At 35.4% G+C, this 19,441-nt stretch overlaps 1 protein-coding gene across 2 annotated transcripts; it reads right to left on the reverse strand.

The window, feature by feature from the left end:
• Positions 1-17,224: 17,224 nt before the first annotated feature.
• Positions 17,225-19,114, reverse strand: LOC131035104 (phosphopantetheine adenylyltransferase). Of its 2 annotated transcripts, none has more exons than XM_057966741.2 (2): positions 18,866-19,114; positions 17,225-18,303 (listed from the first exon to the last, which is right to left on the reverse strand). In XM_057966741.2, the coding sequence occupies exon 2, from the start codon at positions 18,149-18,151 to the stop codon at positions 17,561-17,563; it is 591 nt and encodes a 196-aa protein (XP_057822724.1). In that variant the 5' UTR covers positions 18,152-18,303; positions 18,866-19,114; the 3' UTR covers positions 17,225-17,560. The 2 variants fall into 2 exon arrangements, with proteins under 2 accessions (XP_057822724.1, XP_057822723.1); XM_057966740.2 differs by having other exon boundaries at positions 17,225-18,307.
• Positions 19,115-19,441: the final 327 nt, after the last annotated feature.

Below are 19,441 nucleotides of genomic sequence, written 5' to 3' on the forward strand. Positions count from 1 at the left end.
CGATATGGGTTTAAGGTTTAACTAGTAGAGCTTTCACTGAGAATCCTTGATAGAATGCTAAGTAGTGTTGGTGCGGCTTCTAGATGGTATTCAGGATGCAGAAGGTGATCCTTCATCGTGCTTCAACTGATTGAAGAAATTTCTTTGGCGTGGTGGATCCAGATTAGGTCTGGTACCTATCTAGGTTATGGACCGGTATCATGTTAACGTGTTATCTACACATTACCGGGATGATTTATGGATTGGTTATTGTTGTTTCGGTCTAAAGTCGACATGGCATATCATTGTAATATTGATGTATGTAATGATCTTATTGTAATAGCTTTTAGGTGACCGACCTAACTGGTTTAGGCCTTAGGGTTTGTATAAATTAATGTAATATCTCATTGTAGATCGTGTGTTGTGGTCGTGGAATGCAATATCATATGCGAAAGAGATTTGGTCAATCATAGGTGATCTAATTGGGTTTAAGTAAGAGGTCAAAGGCCTTCAGTATTGAGCTTAATCAGGATTGTAATCAGGCATGGTAGATGCTATCTCTAACAGTTCATTGTTCTAGATTGTTGTCCAATTATCTTGAGGTGGTTATAACCTCTTTGTAGTCAGTGAGACTCTTTTGTAATGAGCAGTACGCTCTAGGCAGTGTGCCTTCCTACATGTGCAGGCCCCTTATTGTATCACATACTTTCTGCACAAGTATCATCTGACTATGGGTAGGCTTCCCACCGTGGTTTTTCCCTTTACCGGGTTTTCCACGTACAAATCATGGTGTTATGTGGTATGGTTGCATTGTATTAATTCTTTGTTTCATTCTTAACTTTTATTGCTTACCGGTATCTATTTTTGTTATTCTCGTATTCAATTTTTATGTGCTCTGGTTAAAGGTTATTAAGTGGTTTAATTGATATAATCTATTAACAACTGATTCACCCACCCCCTCTCAGTTGTTCACCAGTTATCCTAACAATTGGTATCAGAGTTGTGGTCCTCTTTTGTAGAAGCTTAAGCGCTTGAGGTAGATCCTATGGCAACTAATACTTCAAATCCACCAACAACTACAATTAATGAACTGAGAACAATGGCAAACACTTCAGTTAACAGAGACATTCTGATTGAAAAATTGTCTGCTTTTGAGCTTGAAGAATTTGGACCTTCTAGAGCTGCAAAGTCTGAACCTACTTTTCATGCATCATCATCTACCGACAAAAGTGATTGGAAAGCCTTATGTGCAAAGGAATTGGAAGATATGAGGAAAGAAGATGAAGAATTTGAGAAACTTGAAGCCTTATTTGCTAGAAGAGTACCTAAAGGACCGACAGGAAGTAAGTATGAAGGAAAAGCACCTTTTAAATGGTTTGCATGTAATAAGATTGGTCATTTTGCATCTAGATGTCCTGAAAGGAATGAAAGATTTGAAGAGAGAGTTAAGAAATCATTTAAGCCTAATCAGAACAGATATAGATTCAAGAAAAGTAAACAATGCTACATAGTGGATGAGGAAGGAGTAAGTCATGACTCTGAGGATGAACCGACAACAGACTCTGCTAGTGGATCTGGCAATGGAAAGGAATGAGTGTTCTATGCTTTAAAGGAAGATGAACCAGAACCAGCTATCAAGAATGAAGAAAAGGCCCTGGAAAAAAAAGTTGAAGACAAGGATGAATGGGTAATTGATAGTGGATGCTCACATCATATGACTGGAGATAAAAGAAATTTTTTGTCCCTGCAAGAATACAATGGCGGTCAAGTCAGATTTGGAGATGACAAAGCATCTATGATCAAAGGTAGAGGTATTATTTCTCTGGATGGAAAGCATAATATTGATAATGTCTATTATGTAGAAGGTTTAAAGCATAATCTTTTAAGTGTTGGTCAATTGGTGGACAAGGGTTTCCAACTTCAGTTTAAAGATAGAAAATGCAAAATCATTAACAAAACTGGTTTGGAGATTGCAATCGGTACTTAGACTAGAGGTAATATCTTTCACTTGAACACAGGTAATAAGACATGTTTGATTGCTCATATTGATGAGAGTTGGTTATGGCATAAGAGGTTGTGTCAAGTTAATTTCGATTGTATTATCAAGATCAGTTCAACAAAGGCAGTTAGAGATATACCTAAGATTATGAAGCCTCATAATCCGATATGTAAGGAATGTCAATTGGGAAAGCAAGTTAGAACTTATTTTAAGAGTGTACAAGATAAATCTAATGATGTACTTGATTTGATTCACACTGACTTATGTGGTCCGACGAGGACTAGAAGCTTTCAAGGTGATAGGTATTTCATGCTAATTATTGATGACTATTCTAGGATGATGTGGGTGACTCTTCTTAGGGAGAAGTTTGAAGCCTTTGAAAAATTCAAAATCTTTAAAGGAAAGGTAGAAACAGAAACTGGATTGAAAATCAAATGTCTAAGATTAGATCAAGGCAGTGAGTTCACTTCTCATGAATTTAACAGTTTTTGTGAAACAAATGGAATTAGGAGACAATTATCTACACGTAGGACTCCTCAGCGGAATGGAGTAGTGGAAAGAAAGAATATAACCATTTTGGATATGGCAAGAACTATGATGATGGAAGCCAAATTGCCTCACATCTACTGGAGAGAAGAAATGAGTACAACAGTCTATACATTCAACAAAGTTCACATCAAAGGTGAAACCGGTAAGACCCCTTATGAATTATGGTTTGGACATACACCTACTATTAAATATTTCAGAATTTTTGGAAGTAAACGTTATATCAAAAGGGATGATTTGATTGGGAAGTTTGATCCTAGATGTGATGAAGGGATATTTATTGGATATTCAATTCAAAGCAAAGCATATAGATGTTATAACAAAAGATTGCATAAAATTGTGGAGAGTGCTAATGTGAAAGTGGATGAGCAATACATAAATCAATCTATATCATATGACAAGGAACTGACAATGAAAATGATCATAACTGAACCAACAATGCCTCAACCGATACAAGACACTGAAATAGTTACACCAATACAATCAGGAAATTCAACTTTGACTGATGATTAGAACAGTGAACCTGAAGTTTAGAAGACACCAAGGTATGTAAGGTTAAATCATTCTAAAGATCAAACCATTGGAGATAGGAACAAGGGAGTTATGACAAGAAGAAGTCTAGCAAATGAAGAGGTATGTCTTATTTCTCAAATTGAACCGACATCTATTATTGAAGCTTGTAAAGATAAACATTGGTTAAAGGCTATGGACGATGAATTAGATCAAATAGAAAAGAATGAGACTTGGAATTTAGTTCCCCGGCCTAAAAATAAGAATGTTATTGGAACTAAATGGGTTTTTAGGAATAAACTAAATGAGGATGGTCAAGTTGTAAGAAACAAGGCTAGATTGGTTTGTAAAGGATATTCTCAAATGGAAGGAATTGATTATGGTGAGACATTTGCACCTGTAGCTAGAATTGAAGTTGTTAGACGATTTCTTGCCTATGCAGCTTATAAGAACTATAAGGTCTATCAAATGGATGTTAAATGTGCATTTTTGAGTGGTGAACTTGAGGAAGAGGTATACATTGAGAAATCTGATGGATTTTCACTAACAGATGATAAAGATATGGTTTGCAGATTAAGGAAAGCTTTATATGGTTTGAAACAAGCTCCTAGAGCTTGGTATGCAAGGTTGGATAAATATCTTTTGAAGCTTAGTTTTACTAAAGGCAGTGTTGATAGTAATTTATATTATAAGATCACTGATGATGATATTCTGATTATTGAAGTATTTGTTGATGATATCATTTTTGGAGGAGAAGACAAATTGTGCATGGAATTCTCTAATAACATGAAGAATGAATTTGAAATGTCCATGATTGGTGAGATGAGAATTTTCTTAGGTTTGCAGATTACTCAAACTAACAAAGGCATCTTTATCTGTCAAACTAAGTATCTAAGGGAATTGTTGAAAAAATTTTGTATGGATAATTCCAAACCGGTAAGTACTCCTATGGTGACAAGTGAGAAATTATCTATCAAAGATACATCTACATCGGTAAATCTGACAAGGTATAAGTCTATGATTGGTGGCTTGTTATATATAACTCAAACTAGACCAGATATTATGAATGTAGTAAGTATTGTTTCAAGATATCAAAGTAATCTTAAAGAAAATCATGAATGTGCAATAAAGAGGATATTCTGGTATTTGCAAGGAACAAAAAAATATGGCTTATGGTATTCTAGAGATGATGACTTCACTTTATGTGAATATACAGATTCAGATTGGGCAAGAGATGTTGATGACAAGAAGAGCGCTTCTGGTGGATCTTTCTTTCTTGGAAGGAAATTGGTTTCATGGATCAACAAAAAATAGTCATGCATTTATTTATCTACTACGGAAGCTGAATATGTTGCAGCAGCAACTAATTGCACTCAAGTCTTGTGGATGAAGCAAATGTTGAAGGATATCAAGGTAAATTGTAGTGAACCGGTATTTATCTATTGTGATAACTCTGCAGCTATTGACATGTCTAAGAATCTAGTATTTCACTCTAAGACCAAACACATATCAATAAAATATAACTTTCTGAAGGAAAAGGTGGAAGAAAAGGAATTCAAATTGGTTTATGTAAACAGTAAAGAGGAGATTGCAGTTATATTCACTAAACCACTATCTAAGGAATCATTTGAGTATTTGAGAGACAGGTTAGCGGTTTCTGCCCCTCCGGCAAAGACTTGATTGATGCGGTTTGGAATCAGTCTAACATGCATTATCAGAGATACTATTCATTCTAACACTGATGAGTGGTGCTACTACTCAGGGGGAGTAGTCAGCTTTGAGATTCAGAGGCTTATATTATTGCTTTGATATTTTTGTCATGTTTTTGGCGTTGATGTCAAAGGGGGGAGAGATAGTGATGTGAAAAATAAATTCAGAACTTTACAAAGATATTATTAATAGGGGGAGAGTTATTGATATTCAGAGCTATATAGAGGAGATTGTTGGTTGTCTTCCACAAGGGGATACTTCTTTGGCATTTCTTGGTACTTAGATGTTTTTCACATCTAGTGTTGCCATCAATTCCAAAGGGGGAGATTGTTGGCAATATGGATGAATTGATTATGTGTTGCATTGATGTTTGTCATTGATGTCAACACTATCTGTTATGGTTGGTTACCGGCAGACGGGTTTTGGTTACCGGTAGAAGATCTTGTGTTACCGGTATGGGTTTATGATTTAACTGACAGAGCTTTCACTGAGAATCCTTGACAAAATGCTAAGTGGTGCTTGTGTGGCTTCTAGATGGAATTCAGGATGTAGAAGGTGATCCTTGATCATGCTTCAACTGATTGAAGACATTTCTTTGGCTTGGTGGACCCAGATTAGGTCTAGTACCTATATAGGTTATGGACCAGTATCATGTTAACGTGTTCTCTACATGTTACTAGGATGATTTATGGATTGGTTATTGTTGTTTCGGTCTAAAGCCGACATGGCATATCATTGCAATATGGATGTATGTAATGATCTTATTGTAATAGCTTTTAGGTGGCCGACCTAATTGGTTTAGGCCTTAGGGTTTGTATAAATTAATGTAAGATCTCATTGTAGATCGTGTGTCGTGGTCATGGAATGCAATATCATATGCGAAGGAGATTAGTCGATCATAGGTGATCGAATTGGTTTTAAGTAAGAGGTCAAAGGCCTCCGGTATTGAGCTTAACTGAGATTGTAATCAGGCATGGTAGATGCTATCTCTAACAGTTCATTGTTCTGGATTGTTGTCCAATTATCTTGAGGTGGTTATAACCTCTCTGTAGTCAATGAGACTCTTTTGTAATGAGCAGTACACTCTAGGCAATGTGCCTTCCTGCATGTGTAGGCCCCTTATTGTGTAACATACTTTCTGCAGAAGTATCATTTGACTGTGGGTAGGCTTCCCACTGTGGTTTTTCCCTTTACTGGGTTTTCCACATACAAATCATGGTGTTATGTGGTATGGTTGCATTGTGTTAATTCTTTGTTTCGTTATTAAGTTTTATTGCTTACCGGTATCTATTTTTGATATTTTGATATTCAATGTTTATGTGCTCCGATTAAAGGTTATTAAGTGGTTTAATTGATATAATTTGTTAACAACTGATTCAACCCCTCCCCCACCCCCCCCCCCCCCCTCTCAGTTGTTCACCGGTTATCCTAACACATCATACATGTTGATATTTATTCTCTTATATTCCTTTCTATAATTAGAAGATATACTAGATATTATTGAGCATATGTTGTCATTAATGTCAAAGATGTGACACAAGATTTAGAAGATTGTAAGGAGCTCATTGTAAGGTCAAATTGACATGTAATTGTATAGTCACAACTATCATAATATCTATGTTTGAGCATTTAAATTATAAAATTATAGTGCAAGTTGTGAGACCAATTGTATTATGGTTGTAATTTTATCTTGCATTCATTCCAAGTGTTGAAGGTGATCCAAAAGTATTTGTGTTTTTTATGTCTATTCCTTAGACAATGTGTTTGCAGTGATAATTTGTTTTTCTCTGCATTATACCACACTTGAGATTTATGACTTGTGGTTTTGAAGGAGAGTAGGTCTACATATGTGTAATTATATTCCATATTTTTTAGAGTTGAGCCTTTATAGGTAGAAATTTTGAAGTAGCATAGTGGTCATTGTGCTAGTTGATCAACTGGCTTGATGTTCCAATTTGATGCACTAGAGGTTTGTAATGTGTGCTCAACATGTGGATGACTATTGGGACTAGATAAGGCTACATTAGAAAATGCATAGCATGTTCTTTCTTCTAGAGTAATGTGTGGGCTTTTGGACTTGGCCTACTACACATTTGGTGAAGGTTTATACTTGTGGCTAACTTACGAATGCAATAATATTTTCTTAGGCTGACATATGAATATAATAATATTTGTATGACATATAAATAGTTGATCTATGTTAATTCCTAGTGTGTATGCATCTCAATGTAATTATTAGGTACATGCCATGTGTGAGTAAGAGTGATGGTATGTGGGTTGTTTCATAAGAAGACCAAATGTGATATGTGGGAGTGTTTTGAAGGTGGTTCAGAACAAAATAAAGTTGTATATTCAGTTTGAAGGTCCAAAATTCACATAATTTTTATTTTAGTGGGATAGGTGTCTCACTTGTTGAGTTGGTACTAAGATCTTTGAGAAGGGGATTGGTGTCTCATGTAGGTTGGTGCCTATAGATATATTTGAGTATTGGTGTCTCTAGTAGGCTGGTTCCTACTTCATATTGTAAGTGATTTATTATTTTTGTAAGGCTAGATTTGGGGAGTAGATCCAAGTAGCTATTATCATTGTGTTTTTTACCATTTTGGTTTTTCATGTAAATATGGTATTTCTTGTGTAGATATTTGCTTGTGTGTTAATTAATTTGTATATCATTAAGGAAATATTGGTAAATGCTACTTTGATGATGTGGGGTTCTTATTTTAAAAAGTTGTTAGTGACGACTAATGTTTAACTAAGTTGAAATTGGTATACTAATTCACCCATCTTCTCTCAATATATTGTGTTCAATTCTATGGGTATCAAAGAAAGGTTCCTAGGAAGAAGCTTAATAGCTTGAGGTAGATTTGGTATGACACATTTAGTGGCTCAAGAAGGCGTGTCTTCAAATAAGGCACTTCTTTTTGGTGGATCCAATTATGCCTTTTAGAGTGTAAGGATTGAAGCATACTTGATGGTCCTAAGATTTGATGTTTGGAATTATGTTGTAGATGGTTATGAAAAACCCAATAGTCCTCTAAGAGATCACGACAGAAGGAAGAATTATAAGAATAATTCCAAAGAAAGGAATTCTATTTTATGTGCATTATCTAACTTCGATTTTGTGAATATTATGCATTGTATAAAAATGAAGTGTCAGTTTTAAGTTACACAATATCTATGAAGGAAATGATAATGTCAAACAAGAAAAGCTTCAAATTTACTGAAGTCAATTTGACAGTTTAAAAATGAAGGCAAAGGAGAACATTGCTACATTCTTGCTTTGGGTTGATGAAGTTGGCAACTCCATCCCTTTGCCTTGATAATGCATGCTTTGAAAAATATTTTTACTAATGGGGTGATTTTTTGTTTTGAAACAAGAAATGAGTCTATTTTGAGGAGGATATGGTATGTAAGAAATGACAGGCTCATGGAGTAAACTAGATCGGATAAAGGTGGAGGAACCCATTTGATATATAGGAGGTTCATGAACAAATTACGCATAGGCGTTAGGATCATGAGGGGGACTAGGAGGATTAATGAGATTATCTGGTGAGATGGAATCTTGAAGGATACATGGAGGATTAAAACAAGAAGATGAAGGGATGGAAGGATCATGATAGGGATCTAAAGGGATGATGGGATCTTGTGGGAGACATGGAGGTGAAGAATTACTTTGATCTTGACTTGGAATTGAATTATTGAAATCCATTTTAAGGGTATTTTGCCCTTGATTTTGAATGGAATCATTGAGAAGGATGAAAGGTATGTCATGATCTTTCTTAGGAAGCAAAGTGTTAATATAACTTGAAAGGACAATGTATTCTTGAGGCAAAAAGGGATCATCTTGGATAGGATAGTCAGGGACAGTGGGATCACCAAAGGAAATCAGATCTTGGTCAAATGTTGGATGCAATAGGAAAACTTTAAGATCTTGATCTTGATATATTATAGGATTTATTTCTTTATGATCTAGATCATTCTCTTGACATGGGGTATGATTGTGAATATGTGTGGGGGATTTTGGGAAGGAATCAATGTCTTGACTTGAGGGTGATGGAATTTGCATAGGAATCTCTAAAATGGGAGAATACGGTGTGATTGGATCTTTTATTTTTGAAGCATGAAAAGGACTTGCATCATGAATTGGATTAGCTTGGAAACTTATTCTTGGATAGTCCTTGGGAGGTTTCATCATTGGATGTATCATTTGATGGAGATAGTGTACACTGCTCTTGTGAAACTTTAGAAGATGAAAGAATGGTGGGAGATATGGAGGCTACTTGAGGAACATTTTTTTGATAGAAGGATGAGCCATTGCTAGACATGGGTAGATGATCATGTTTAGAAATAGTCTCCTATGTACAACCTAGTTGTTGAAGCAAATTGTCAAGAAGTTAGGTTGGTGTTTTTTCTATTTGGGTGATCATGTTTGTGATATTGTTCCAACGTTTTCATGTTGCAAGGTAGTTGTTGATCGATTATGTTGTGTGACAGGTGACACATTGACCATGTTTGGTTGATGTCCAAAGGGTGGTGTGTTTGTAACTACACTTTATTTATTTGGGACACCCTTGATGATGTGTTTGAGGACATTAGAGGATATTTTCTGACATGTGATGCGACTGGGCACAAAGTCGGTTGTGTAATTGTATGTGACCTTGGTAGGGGTTGACTTGTTTGCACAATCACTTGTGACACTGGGGGTTGTGTTGTTTGTTGGACTTGCATTGTTGGTAAAGTATGATGTTGTTATCGCAACGATGCTATCAATATTTGTTGTTGTGTGGTAAATTAAGTCATTTGATGTTGAAATCCAAGAACTTGTGTCATCTGTTGTTGATATTGTGGTGCATATTGTTGTTGTACTTGTTGAAATTGTGGATCTAGTCGATATCATTAGATGATGGGTTGTTGTTGTGTCACTTGATGTGTTAACCCAACATTTTGTTATGCTTGGAGTTGTTGAGGTTCATATTGGATTTCTGTTTGTATAGTTGAATGTGTTTGCTATTGATATTGGTTTCTCATGTTTATTTGTGAGAGAAGAGTTGATATGTTTGATCTGTGATGAGAGCTTGTGCATCAACTGGCTCTAACTTTGTATTTGGACCTCTAAATTTTTGGAATAGTTTGGACATCTGGGATCTACTCTCTTCACCTAGTTTTCTTCAAGAGATAGAGAAATTGGGATGACATTTGTCCATTCATGATAGGTTTGATGCACGTTTTGGAAAATGTACAAGTTGGATTGACATGATTGATTGCTTGATTGCAATGACATAGTATCATGAAAGTTGGAAGGTTTATAGGGGGAATGTTGTCTCCTAGAAGTTTGAGAGCTTGTTTCAACCATTGCACTGTACGCCATTTTTTGGATTTTTTGAAATTTAGGGATGGAATGCAATGCAAGTAAGGGATGAAAAATGCAACCCTAAAAGGACAATAATGCAACTTATTTTTTTAGAATTTAATGTTTTGGAATGACAATGAGATGCAAATAAGTGCAATCTTAGAGGATGATAATGCAATCTTTATTTTTGAAATTTTTGACAAACTGGACTAAGGAATGACACAGTGCAATCCTAAAGGATAATAATACAGAATATGTTTTTGAATTTTTTGACAAATTGGACTAAGGAATGAAAAGATGCAATCCTAAAGGATGATAAAGCAACCTATTTGGTGCTCTGCAAGTTATCTTTCTAGTCTCAGTTGTTGTTGTTGAGTGTTCTTGAGTATCAACGTGTTGATCGATGAAGATTTGATTAAGTGGTGTTGGTGCAGCTATTGCGGATGGTTCTAAAGTTCTTGTTGGTGTTTCCTAATCATGTCCTATTTGTTTTGCTGGTTTGCATTGATCATTGTGCATGTTATTAAAGATCTTATGGGTATGGTGATGTTCTTTGTGTTATGCAACATTTTCAGTGGTATACCATGTTGTGGAAGATCTTGGTGAGATTTCTGGTGGTGTTGCATGTTCGTGGATTTGATTTGGGTCTATGCTATGTCATCATGGAATTGTATTGGTCCAGTGGTTGATTTATGTATCGTGTGATGTAATTTTGTAATTAGGTCTTAAGGGTTGAGTCGACCTTGTAGTCAAGGTTGATGATTTGTATAAATAGGTGTCATATTCATGTAATTTAGATATGGATGTTGTGTCTGCATTATCAGAGAGTGTTGTATGTGCGAACAAGTGAATTCATCATTCGGTGAGAAGTGTAGAGCAAAGAGTGTTGCAGAGCAGACAAATGTGCTTAACTAAAACTGTCATTAGGCATTTGGAGATGCTATTCTTTCAGTTCATCTAATTTGAATTATTGTATGATCTTTGTAAAGTAGTGAGCCTCCTAAGGGTTGTAGTCCTTCTTATTTTTTAGCAGTGAGCTCTAGGCAATGTGCCTAAATATATGTGCATTCTCCATTGTAATATTTTCACATACTACTACAGAGTATCATCTTATTGTGGGTAGGTTCCCACCATGGTTTTTCCCTCAACCAGGTTTTCCATGTCAAAATCTTGGTGTTATGTGTGTTGGTGTTATTGTGTTCATTTTTGTTCTTGTTGCAATTGATCAAATAAGAAGTTGTACTTAAATTCTTAGATCCGGTGAAAACTAATTCACCTCCCCCTCTCAGTTTTCCTTCATTGTTGTTTCCAAAAGTTCTAATTAGGTCCTAAATGAGATTTGTAATAAGAATTGAAAGGCTAATCCAATACCTAATTAAGATCTATGTGTGATTTGTAGCATGAAATGAAAGGTTGATCCAATGCCTAATCGAAACCTATATGCGGTCTGTAACATGAAATAAAAGGTTAATCCAATGCCTAATTAGAATCTATGTGTGATTTATTATTAAAATTTTAAACTTTTGATTGATTAGACCCTACAATATGCATGTCAGATCTTCTAAAACCTTCAAATCAAAGCATTAGACCAATCCAAACATTCCAAATGACAAACTAAGTTAGCAAAACCCTACATGTGTTAAGTGATTGATTGACAACCAACCCTAGCTACCAACTACGCAATACATTTGACCAATTGTGTAGTACATTTGACCAACTGCGTAGGTCCCTTGACTACTTACGTAGAAACCCTAGCCAATTGCATAGGATAGTGAACCACCTGCGCAGGACTGGGTGCCACCTGTGCAAAAATAGTGATGCGCACGAAAATCAAGAAATTTGGTCTTCTGGATCCTGCAATTGATAAAAAAATTTGACAAAAAGTGTTAAACATAAGTGTGATTCACGTCGAGTTCACCAGATGTAGATTGACAAAAATCGAGAGGTTAATCCAATTATAAAACCAAAACCAAAGCATGCAACCTATCTAAGTTAACCACAAGGTAGAATCACATGCAAAACCTTCCTAATCTAGCCAACAGGACCATTGAAACGAAAATGAAAATACAAATGCAAACCTTGATTCTTCAATGAAACCATGTTGATCTTCCTTTCATCTCTAATGATGCTATGTTGCTCTCTCATTTGCCAGGTGCATGAAATAGACAAAAGCAAGGAACTAATGTTTGAGATTTACTGGGAATGTCTGATTATGCAAGCTTAATTATTAAACAATGACAAATTATTTTGACATAATAACGGTGATTAGGCTAGATGATTGCTAAATAAACTGACATAATGAAACTACTCAAAAATTAGGTTTCTAGACAAACTGACATAATGGAATTACTATAAAATTAGATTAATTGATTGAAAGGTAGTCCCCAATTTATAAAAAACTGGAGACTCAATGGATAAACGAGATTGAATTTTTTTTTATTGGGTGGACGAACCAGATTGAATGCACGATAGAGATATCATTCAAGGAAGGATGAAGAAGATGAAGGAAAAAGTGGAGAAAAAACAAAAGCAGATTTTCTGAGGATGCATACATCATTTTCGAAATTAAAATTGAAATATAATGAGATGTTTCCAAAAATCAAAGAGGAATCCCAAGATTATATTGTCATTTTCGAAAATTAGGAGGATATTAGGTAATTAAAAATTAAAAAAATTAGATATTATCCTCATATGAGAAGATAATTAGAAAATTAATTAAATAAAATTTTAATTTAATTTCAATGACATAGTTAATTGAATAATTTGAATAAATTATTCAAATATATGTTAATAGAAATGAACCTTTGATTAAATAAAATGAAATCATTTAATAAAGGGATAAATCAAAATTAATTAAATAAATTAATATTATTTAATTAATATTAAAAAGGAAGGGGTTTGATGAAATGATTAAAGAAGAATAATTAGTAAAAAGGGAAGTTTAATTAATTAAACCTAAAAGGGCAAGTTAGTCAAACTAATGTTTGAAGACCTGAATTAGGTCAAATTAAGTCAATTTTGGTTAAAATAGGTGAAATTGGACAGAGTTGGGAAGGTTCGGACAAAAAATGGGAAGATTCAAGTGAAGATCAAAAAATTAGGTCAAACCGGGTAAAACCAAGCAACAATGAGTAAATCAGGTCAAAGCGGGTCATCAGATGGAAAAGGGGTGAATGCAACCCCACGAGGCTAAAGGAGAGGTCAAAATCAAACTTTAGAACAAGAATAGATTAAAAATGAAGCCAACAAGACCGAAAATGGAAAGCTGAAAGCGACAGTTTCTAATCAGGTTCAAAAAAACCTTAATTGGGACACAATTAGGCAAAATGTCATTGCAAAAGTGACAAGGGAAAGATCTAACACAAGAGGGATGAAGTTAAGGGTAAAAAGAATAGTCAATCGTTTTGGAATCATCACTAATATCCTTGGGAATTTCTTGATTTCCACAATTATCCTTGTCTAGAATTATCGAATTGATATAAATCCCTTCATTATATGTGTGCACACACACACACATGCACACACACATATGCGTGTGTGTGTGCGTGGAATTTCTTGATTTCCACAATTATCCTTGTCTAGAATTATCGAATTGATATAAATCCCTTCATTATATGCGTGCACACACACACACACACACACACATGTGTGTGTGTGCGCACGCACGCACACATATGCGTGTGTGTGTGCACATGCACACACACATAGCCTTTATCTCCTCCTCTTACTTTTACAACTCATTCATCTTAACACCATCCACAAGATGAGCATAAACCTCCATTATATTTATAGATAGATATATATAAACCTGATGTTCCCAATTTTGGTTGGCCACATCTATTTTAAAGAAACCTTATTTTGGCACTGAAGATATTCCTTAAAGCTGCTTAATTCCTTCAACTTACGTAGAATAAGACAATAGTAAATAATGCATTGTCTCTTGTTAGGATTTGTTTTGTTGGAATATTAGATACACCAAAACACATACTCCACTCCACAACTTAATCAATTGTCTAATCTATCGAATAACTATCAAACTATCAACATGATCAACATATTGTCTTAAACAGAATCGGTACACTCGAAACCAGACAGGTCAGTCTTAAATGAGGTTCAAAACTTCTGAAACCAGACATTATCAAAATCACATCAAGCAATCACACAAAGACACAAATCAGTATGGTTGTTGCATTTTGTTCTAGTTGGTTTTATCTTTTATCAAATGGTGAAGATCATTGCTTTTAGCTACTCAAGGATGTCCAAAAAAGTGACTAGAGGAGTTGTGATGGGCACGATCCTTTTCTTTGTTTGTTGTTTTTTGGTGTGAACCAATGAAGTTCTAGGGCAATAGTTCCAGTGGGTGTCTGTGATTGGTATGTTCATTTGGCAAGTGTCCCATGAAGGATAACTATGCTTGTGACTACCGCACATACCTCAACCCCTATTGTTATTCCCAGAATGGAGGGTTCATTTCTTGTCCGCTATGTGTTTGTTTCTTTGCAATGAGATATCTATGCATCTTGGTTCCTTATACCCTGGTGTACAAAGCTTTATTGTTACATAATAAGGCTCAATGATGAAAATGTGTTGCACTATGAATAAAGACAAGAAGACTATTCACCATCAATCAAATAATCATCATATCATTTCAATTCATACCAATTGTTTCTAATCTCATCATGTTGATTGTCTCTTCAGATCATTCTCTCATCAAGCATTTTTCTTCTTGAATCAACCTTTTCAATTCTTTCCAATCATTCATTTCATTTAATAACATCTCTATCGTCACTTAATTCCAATATTTTCATTTATAATTCTATCATTTCCTCACATCAACCATTCTATCTATCAATCAATTATTCCTCACCTTGATCATATTTTATCATTCATCTAATTTTTATCTATCTTTGTCTTATACAAGATGCATCCTTCCTAAAACAAGACGTTTTGATCATTTTTGTCTTATACAGGATAATATGAACATGTCATGACTTTCCCAGATCCGTCAAAATTAGAAAGGGTTATTTTATTTATCCTTCGTTTGAAAGACAACTTTCATTTTGGCATCACACTAATCCCTAAAAGAGACATTTCTCCTAAATTCAAGAATAAGTCTCAAGTATGCTTCCACCATTTCATCAATATTATCCATGGTTGGAGAGTTTGCTTCTTCCTCTTCTTTGTGTTCTTCCCTAGGTAGGAAGGGAGGTCTTGTGGGCCAAGAGTTTGATACCCTTGGTGAGATGTTATTTTCAAAGTGGTTGGAATCAATAGCCCTCCCACTGGTTTGGTTGGGTTGAGAATTATTGCTACTCATATTTCGATTGGCTTGGAGGAGAAGTTGGGTTGTTCTTTCATTTCTCTCATTTTGTTCCAAGAGAGCTTGAGTGGTTCACTCCATGAAGGTCCTCCATTCATTGCACATTTGCTCACCCATTGAGTTGTTTGATCTAGGATTGTTGGCAAACACGGGTTTTCTCCTCTCTTTCTAAAGCCCTTTGAACCCTTTGGCTAGGTTGCATCAACTACCTTTCATAAGATGCAAGGATGCTCTGATACCATTTGTAATGTCCCCTATTGGGACTTTTATTCAACTTGCCCTAGAATTCCCAAATGGGGTTTGGATTATGCTTGGGGATGTAAATTGTCAACTTAATATCTTGATTTAGAGCCTACAACCTGGTTAGTTATCAAAAGATAAATAAACATATAATTCAACAATGTTAAAATAGAATTCTAATCATCATAATAATATTCATAATGTACATGTGGGATTTCCTTAAAGCTTTCCCCAATAACCTATCCACATTCTGAATCACATGGGAGATCATATAAGGCGCCTCGAGCCTATCCATCAAGCCCAGGAGCATGGAATGGCACCCGCCATTCAGCCTCCTAGCCCTAATCGGGGTTACCCAACTCAAATGGACCCCTATGCTACTTGCATTCCTCATATGCTCTATCTCTCCTCCATAACAAAACGATAGATTGGATGAATTTTTTAATCGAAACGTCATATCTATTCTATTATGCATAGACTACATAGTAACAAGAATAACAATATATATATATATATATATAAAACAGTAGCAATATGTGTTTTCTATATAAAACAGTAGTAAATAACAGTTCAGCCTAATTAGAATGTCATGCATTATACAGCATACCAAAATCCTTTGACCAGTATATAGACTGCTGTTTAATTTAAAAATGGTGAGACTGTCAGTTCTTGCTTGATCGAATGCTTATCTCTTTTCTTCCCCACTTAATCGCTTGATGTTGTTCCTTTATACTCCTCCATCGGGGTTGTAGGGTTATGACTTTTCTCTTGGTGGTGACCTTTGGAAAGAGAAGTATCCTTTTATCAATCGCATGCCCTTTCATGACTAAACCGCTTCTTCAGAATATTGTTAATATTCTAACTAATTCTTAGAATCGAATCAATCTCTTAATATCAAATCTTATGATATTGGATCTGCAATATTCCCAAATATAGTAGATAGGCTATTGTAACATAATGAAATTGTGAAGAATTACAGGTGTAAGACAATTTCATAGTCCGGTTTTGCTATTCCTCTGATGTTAGGTCAGGGCCATGACAGCAATGAGTAAAGATCTCAGACTATATTTCTGATCTCAGACTGTATTTCTGATCTAGGTTTTCAATACATTTAAATCATCATGTCAACTAAGTTACCTGTAACCATTTAAAATATGATCCTGCCAATTAAAATATCTTCTCAACAATGTTGCCTGATCCATTTAAAGGCATTACCTTAGCATGGCTAAAATAAATAAAATTATAAGCAACTCATTTTCCAGAGATGTTGACTATGAGCTAATCTATAACAATGGTCTATTGCCCTAAACACAATGTTTATCCCACTTTCCAACATATCTGAACGTTGAGAACAAATCCCAAAAACAAGACAGGAACCGTTATAACAGGGATAATCCCGAATTCTGATTTCATTCTGTAGGTGTGTAGAAATCTTCAGGAACAAAGCTCTTGCCTGCATGGATTGAGGCCAAATGGATGGATGCTCATAGTAGACCTCTCACTGATTTTCTGTTTTGTAATTTTTAAAAATCTTCTTTTGTTTCAATATATGTCAGTAACATAGGAGAAATGTTAAAAGACCTCACCTTCCATTTTGATTAATGTCTCTGGTTTATTTCATGAAATATTTGACAAAAAATAAAGCATCAGATTTGAGCCATAATTTCTTCAAAAGCTAATCTATGTTATCATGGATTATTTACAAGAAATTCAATTTATTGAAGCATTGGTTACAAATGCATGTCTTTGATATCATTTATGTCTGAGTTATGGCCATGATTGGTTCGCTATTTTTCCCCATTTCAGGTATGCTACCTTTTCTGATAGTAAGAAACGCAATTACCTTCAGAATGAACATAAACTTAATAAGTAAAAACATTAATTTAATCAATAGCATCCTGAATCATTATTCAGAAGCAACCGAACATCCTTTCCCGGTCTGTTCAGAAGCATCAAGTTGACGCAGTGCTGTAGAGCTGAGCTTTTCACCATTTTCCCCTTCAATGACCAGGTCAACGACTTCCAACTTCAATTGAGATAAACCCCTTTCAGCTCTTCTTTTATTGACAGATAACGCACCAGCAAAAGTTTCCTTGCTGACAATGATGGCATCTCGATCACTATCCATCATGGGCGGACCATAGGGATCGATGTGGAACATAGGTTCCACTTGCACTAGTAATTCTGGTTTGACAGACTTAATGTATCTTTCAGCTGCTTCCATTCTCTTTTCCAAAGGTTCAATCAAGTGAGCAAGCTCTTTGTTTTCCAGCATTGGTCCAGTGCATACACCCACAAAAACTCTGCCTCTTGCCAATTCTGCTGCAGCCTTGAGAAGACGACGATGCCCATCATGCAACCTATCAAAGGTGCCTCCTAAAAGAACAGCATCATATGAGTTGGGTGGAGAGTTGATTTTTGAAGCATCCATACCTTCAGAGCTGCTATTCTTAAGGTCTTCACTTTCGAAATTTGCAGGAGGCATTGGCTCGCCCATACCTCTCCACTGCTTGGATTACCTCTGCCTTCTAATTTGCAAGATTCTGTTCGTGACTCAAACTTTGAAAAGAGTCAAATGTGTTTGCTTCATCAGAATCGCCAGCATAATTATGTACATTAAAGTGTTTTCCAAATGTACATAACTCCACACTACCTAGATAGAAAGAAACTATGTTAATGCCACAAATATCCAATGTAGGACAATGAAACTCATAAGTAGAGTACAAAATTACCTCTACCACTTAAACAAACAGGAAGCTACAAGCTAAAAGCTGCTAGAAGTGCAGCAACAAAATATTCAAACTAAAAGGGTGAAACTAAAACAAATAAACCCTAAACATAACAGAAATGACAATGTTTACAAATAATCATGAGAGAGTAAAACCCATTCCCACGGAAGATAAAGCTGATAAAGACCTTGGCTATCCATAACCTATATCTGAATGTAAAGTAGCTGCAGGATCAACATCCTTATCAACCACTGTGAAAAGGGTGTAGGGTTTAAAAGATTTCGCAAGCTACATATTTATGTTATGCGCTTATTCTGCTCGTACCCGTAATAACAAGGTGGGCGATGGGCGATGGGCGATGGGCGATGGGCGGTGTCATTTTATACAACCCATAAACTGCTAGAAACTCCATCTCTTTACGTTTTACACTGGAGAACAAAATTGAAAATAAAGTTGAAAGGAAAAATACAACCAGCACAAACCTGGAAAGCCATGAATTGAATCCTACCCAATACCGACTAAGAATCCGATTTTGATCGCCACATATCCGCGGAAATCCAGTGCCAATGAAAAATGATAGCACAAGATTGCACAAGGCCGATATATAAGAGAGAGAATGCTTAAGCTTTTATTTTTTACTTCGCCTTTGTTGTTCAGGTGGGTTCGCCTTTGTTGTTCAGGTTTTAAACCCACCTCTAAAGTAGAATCTCATACTAAATACGAAATTCTGTACTCAATATAGGGCAATATAGGGGGAGAGCACCCCTAGTTGAACATTCATTAATTGTTGTGAGGTTTGTTGATACTTTTTGTCTTAATAATGGTACAAATATCAATTTTTGTGTGTTTATGTATCAATCATTGTGACTTTAAAGTTCTTATTGTTAGGAAATGTATAAATAATTGAAAAAAGTAACTAATCATGTGATGCCACATCAGCTGCACAAGTATTGGGGCCTCTTTTGCATGCTTATTGGTCTCACTTTTTGGGGGGTTGTTTTGGACGCTTATTGGTAACACCAATAAATAGAGGTGGTGTGCAAAAATTTATATTTTGC

The sequence above is a fragment of the Cryptomeria japonica genome, chromosome 3, assembly GCF_030272615.1.
Source record: "Cryptomeria japonica chromosome 3, Sugi_1.0, whole genome shotgun sequence".
Taxonomy (NCBI): domain Eukaryota; kingdom Viridiplantae; phylum Streptophyta; class Pinopsida; order Cupressales; family Cupressaceae; genus Cryptomeria; species Cryptomeria japonica.

Bases quoted from the DNA above. Each gene is read 5' to 3' on its own strand.
- LOC131035104 (XM_057966741.2), bottom strand. From the start codon at position 18,151: ATGGGCGAGCCAATGCCTCCTGCAAATTTCGAAAGTGAAGACCTTAAG.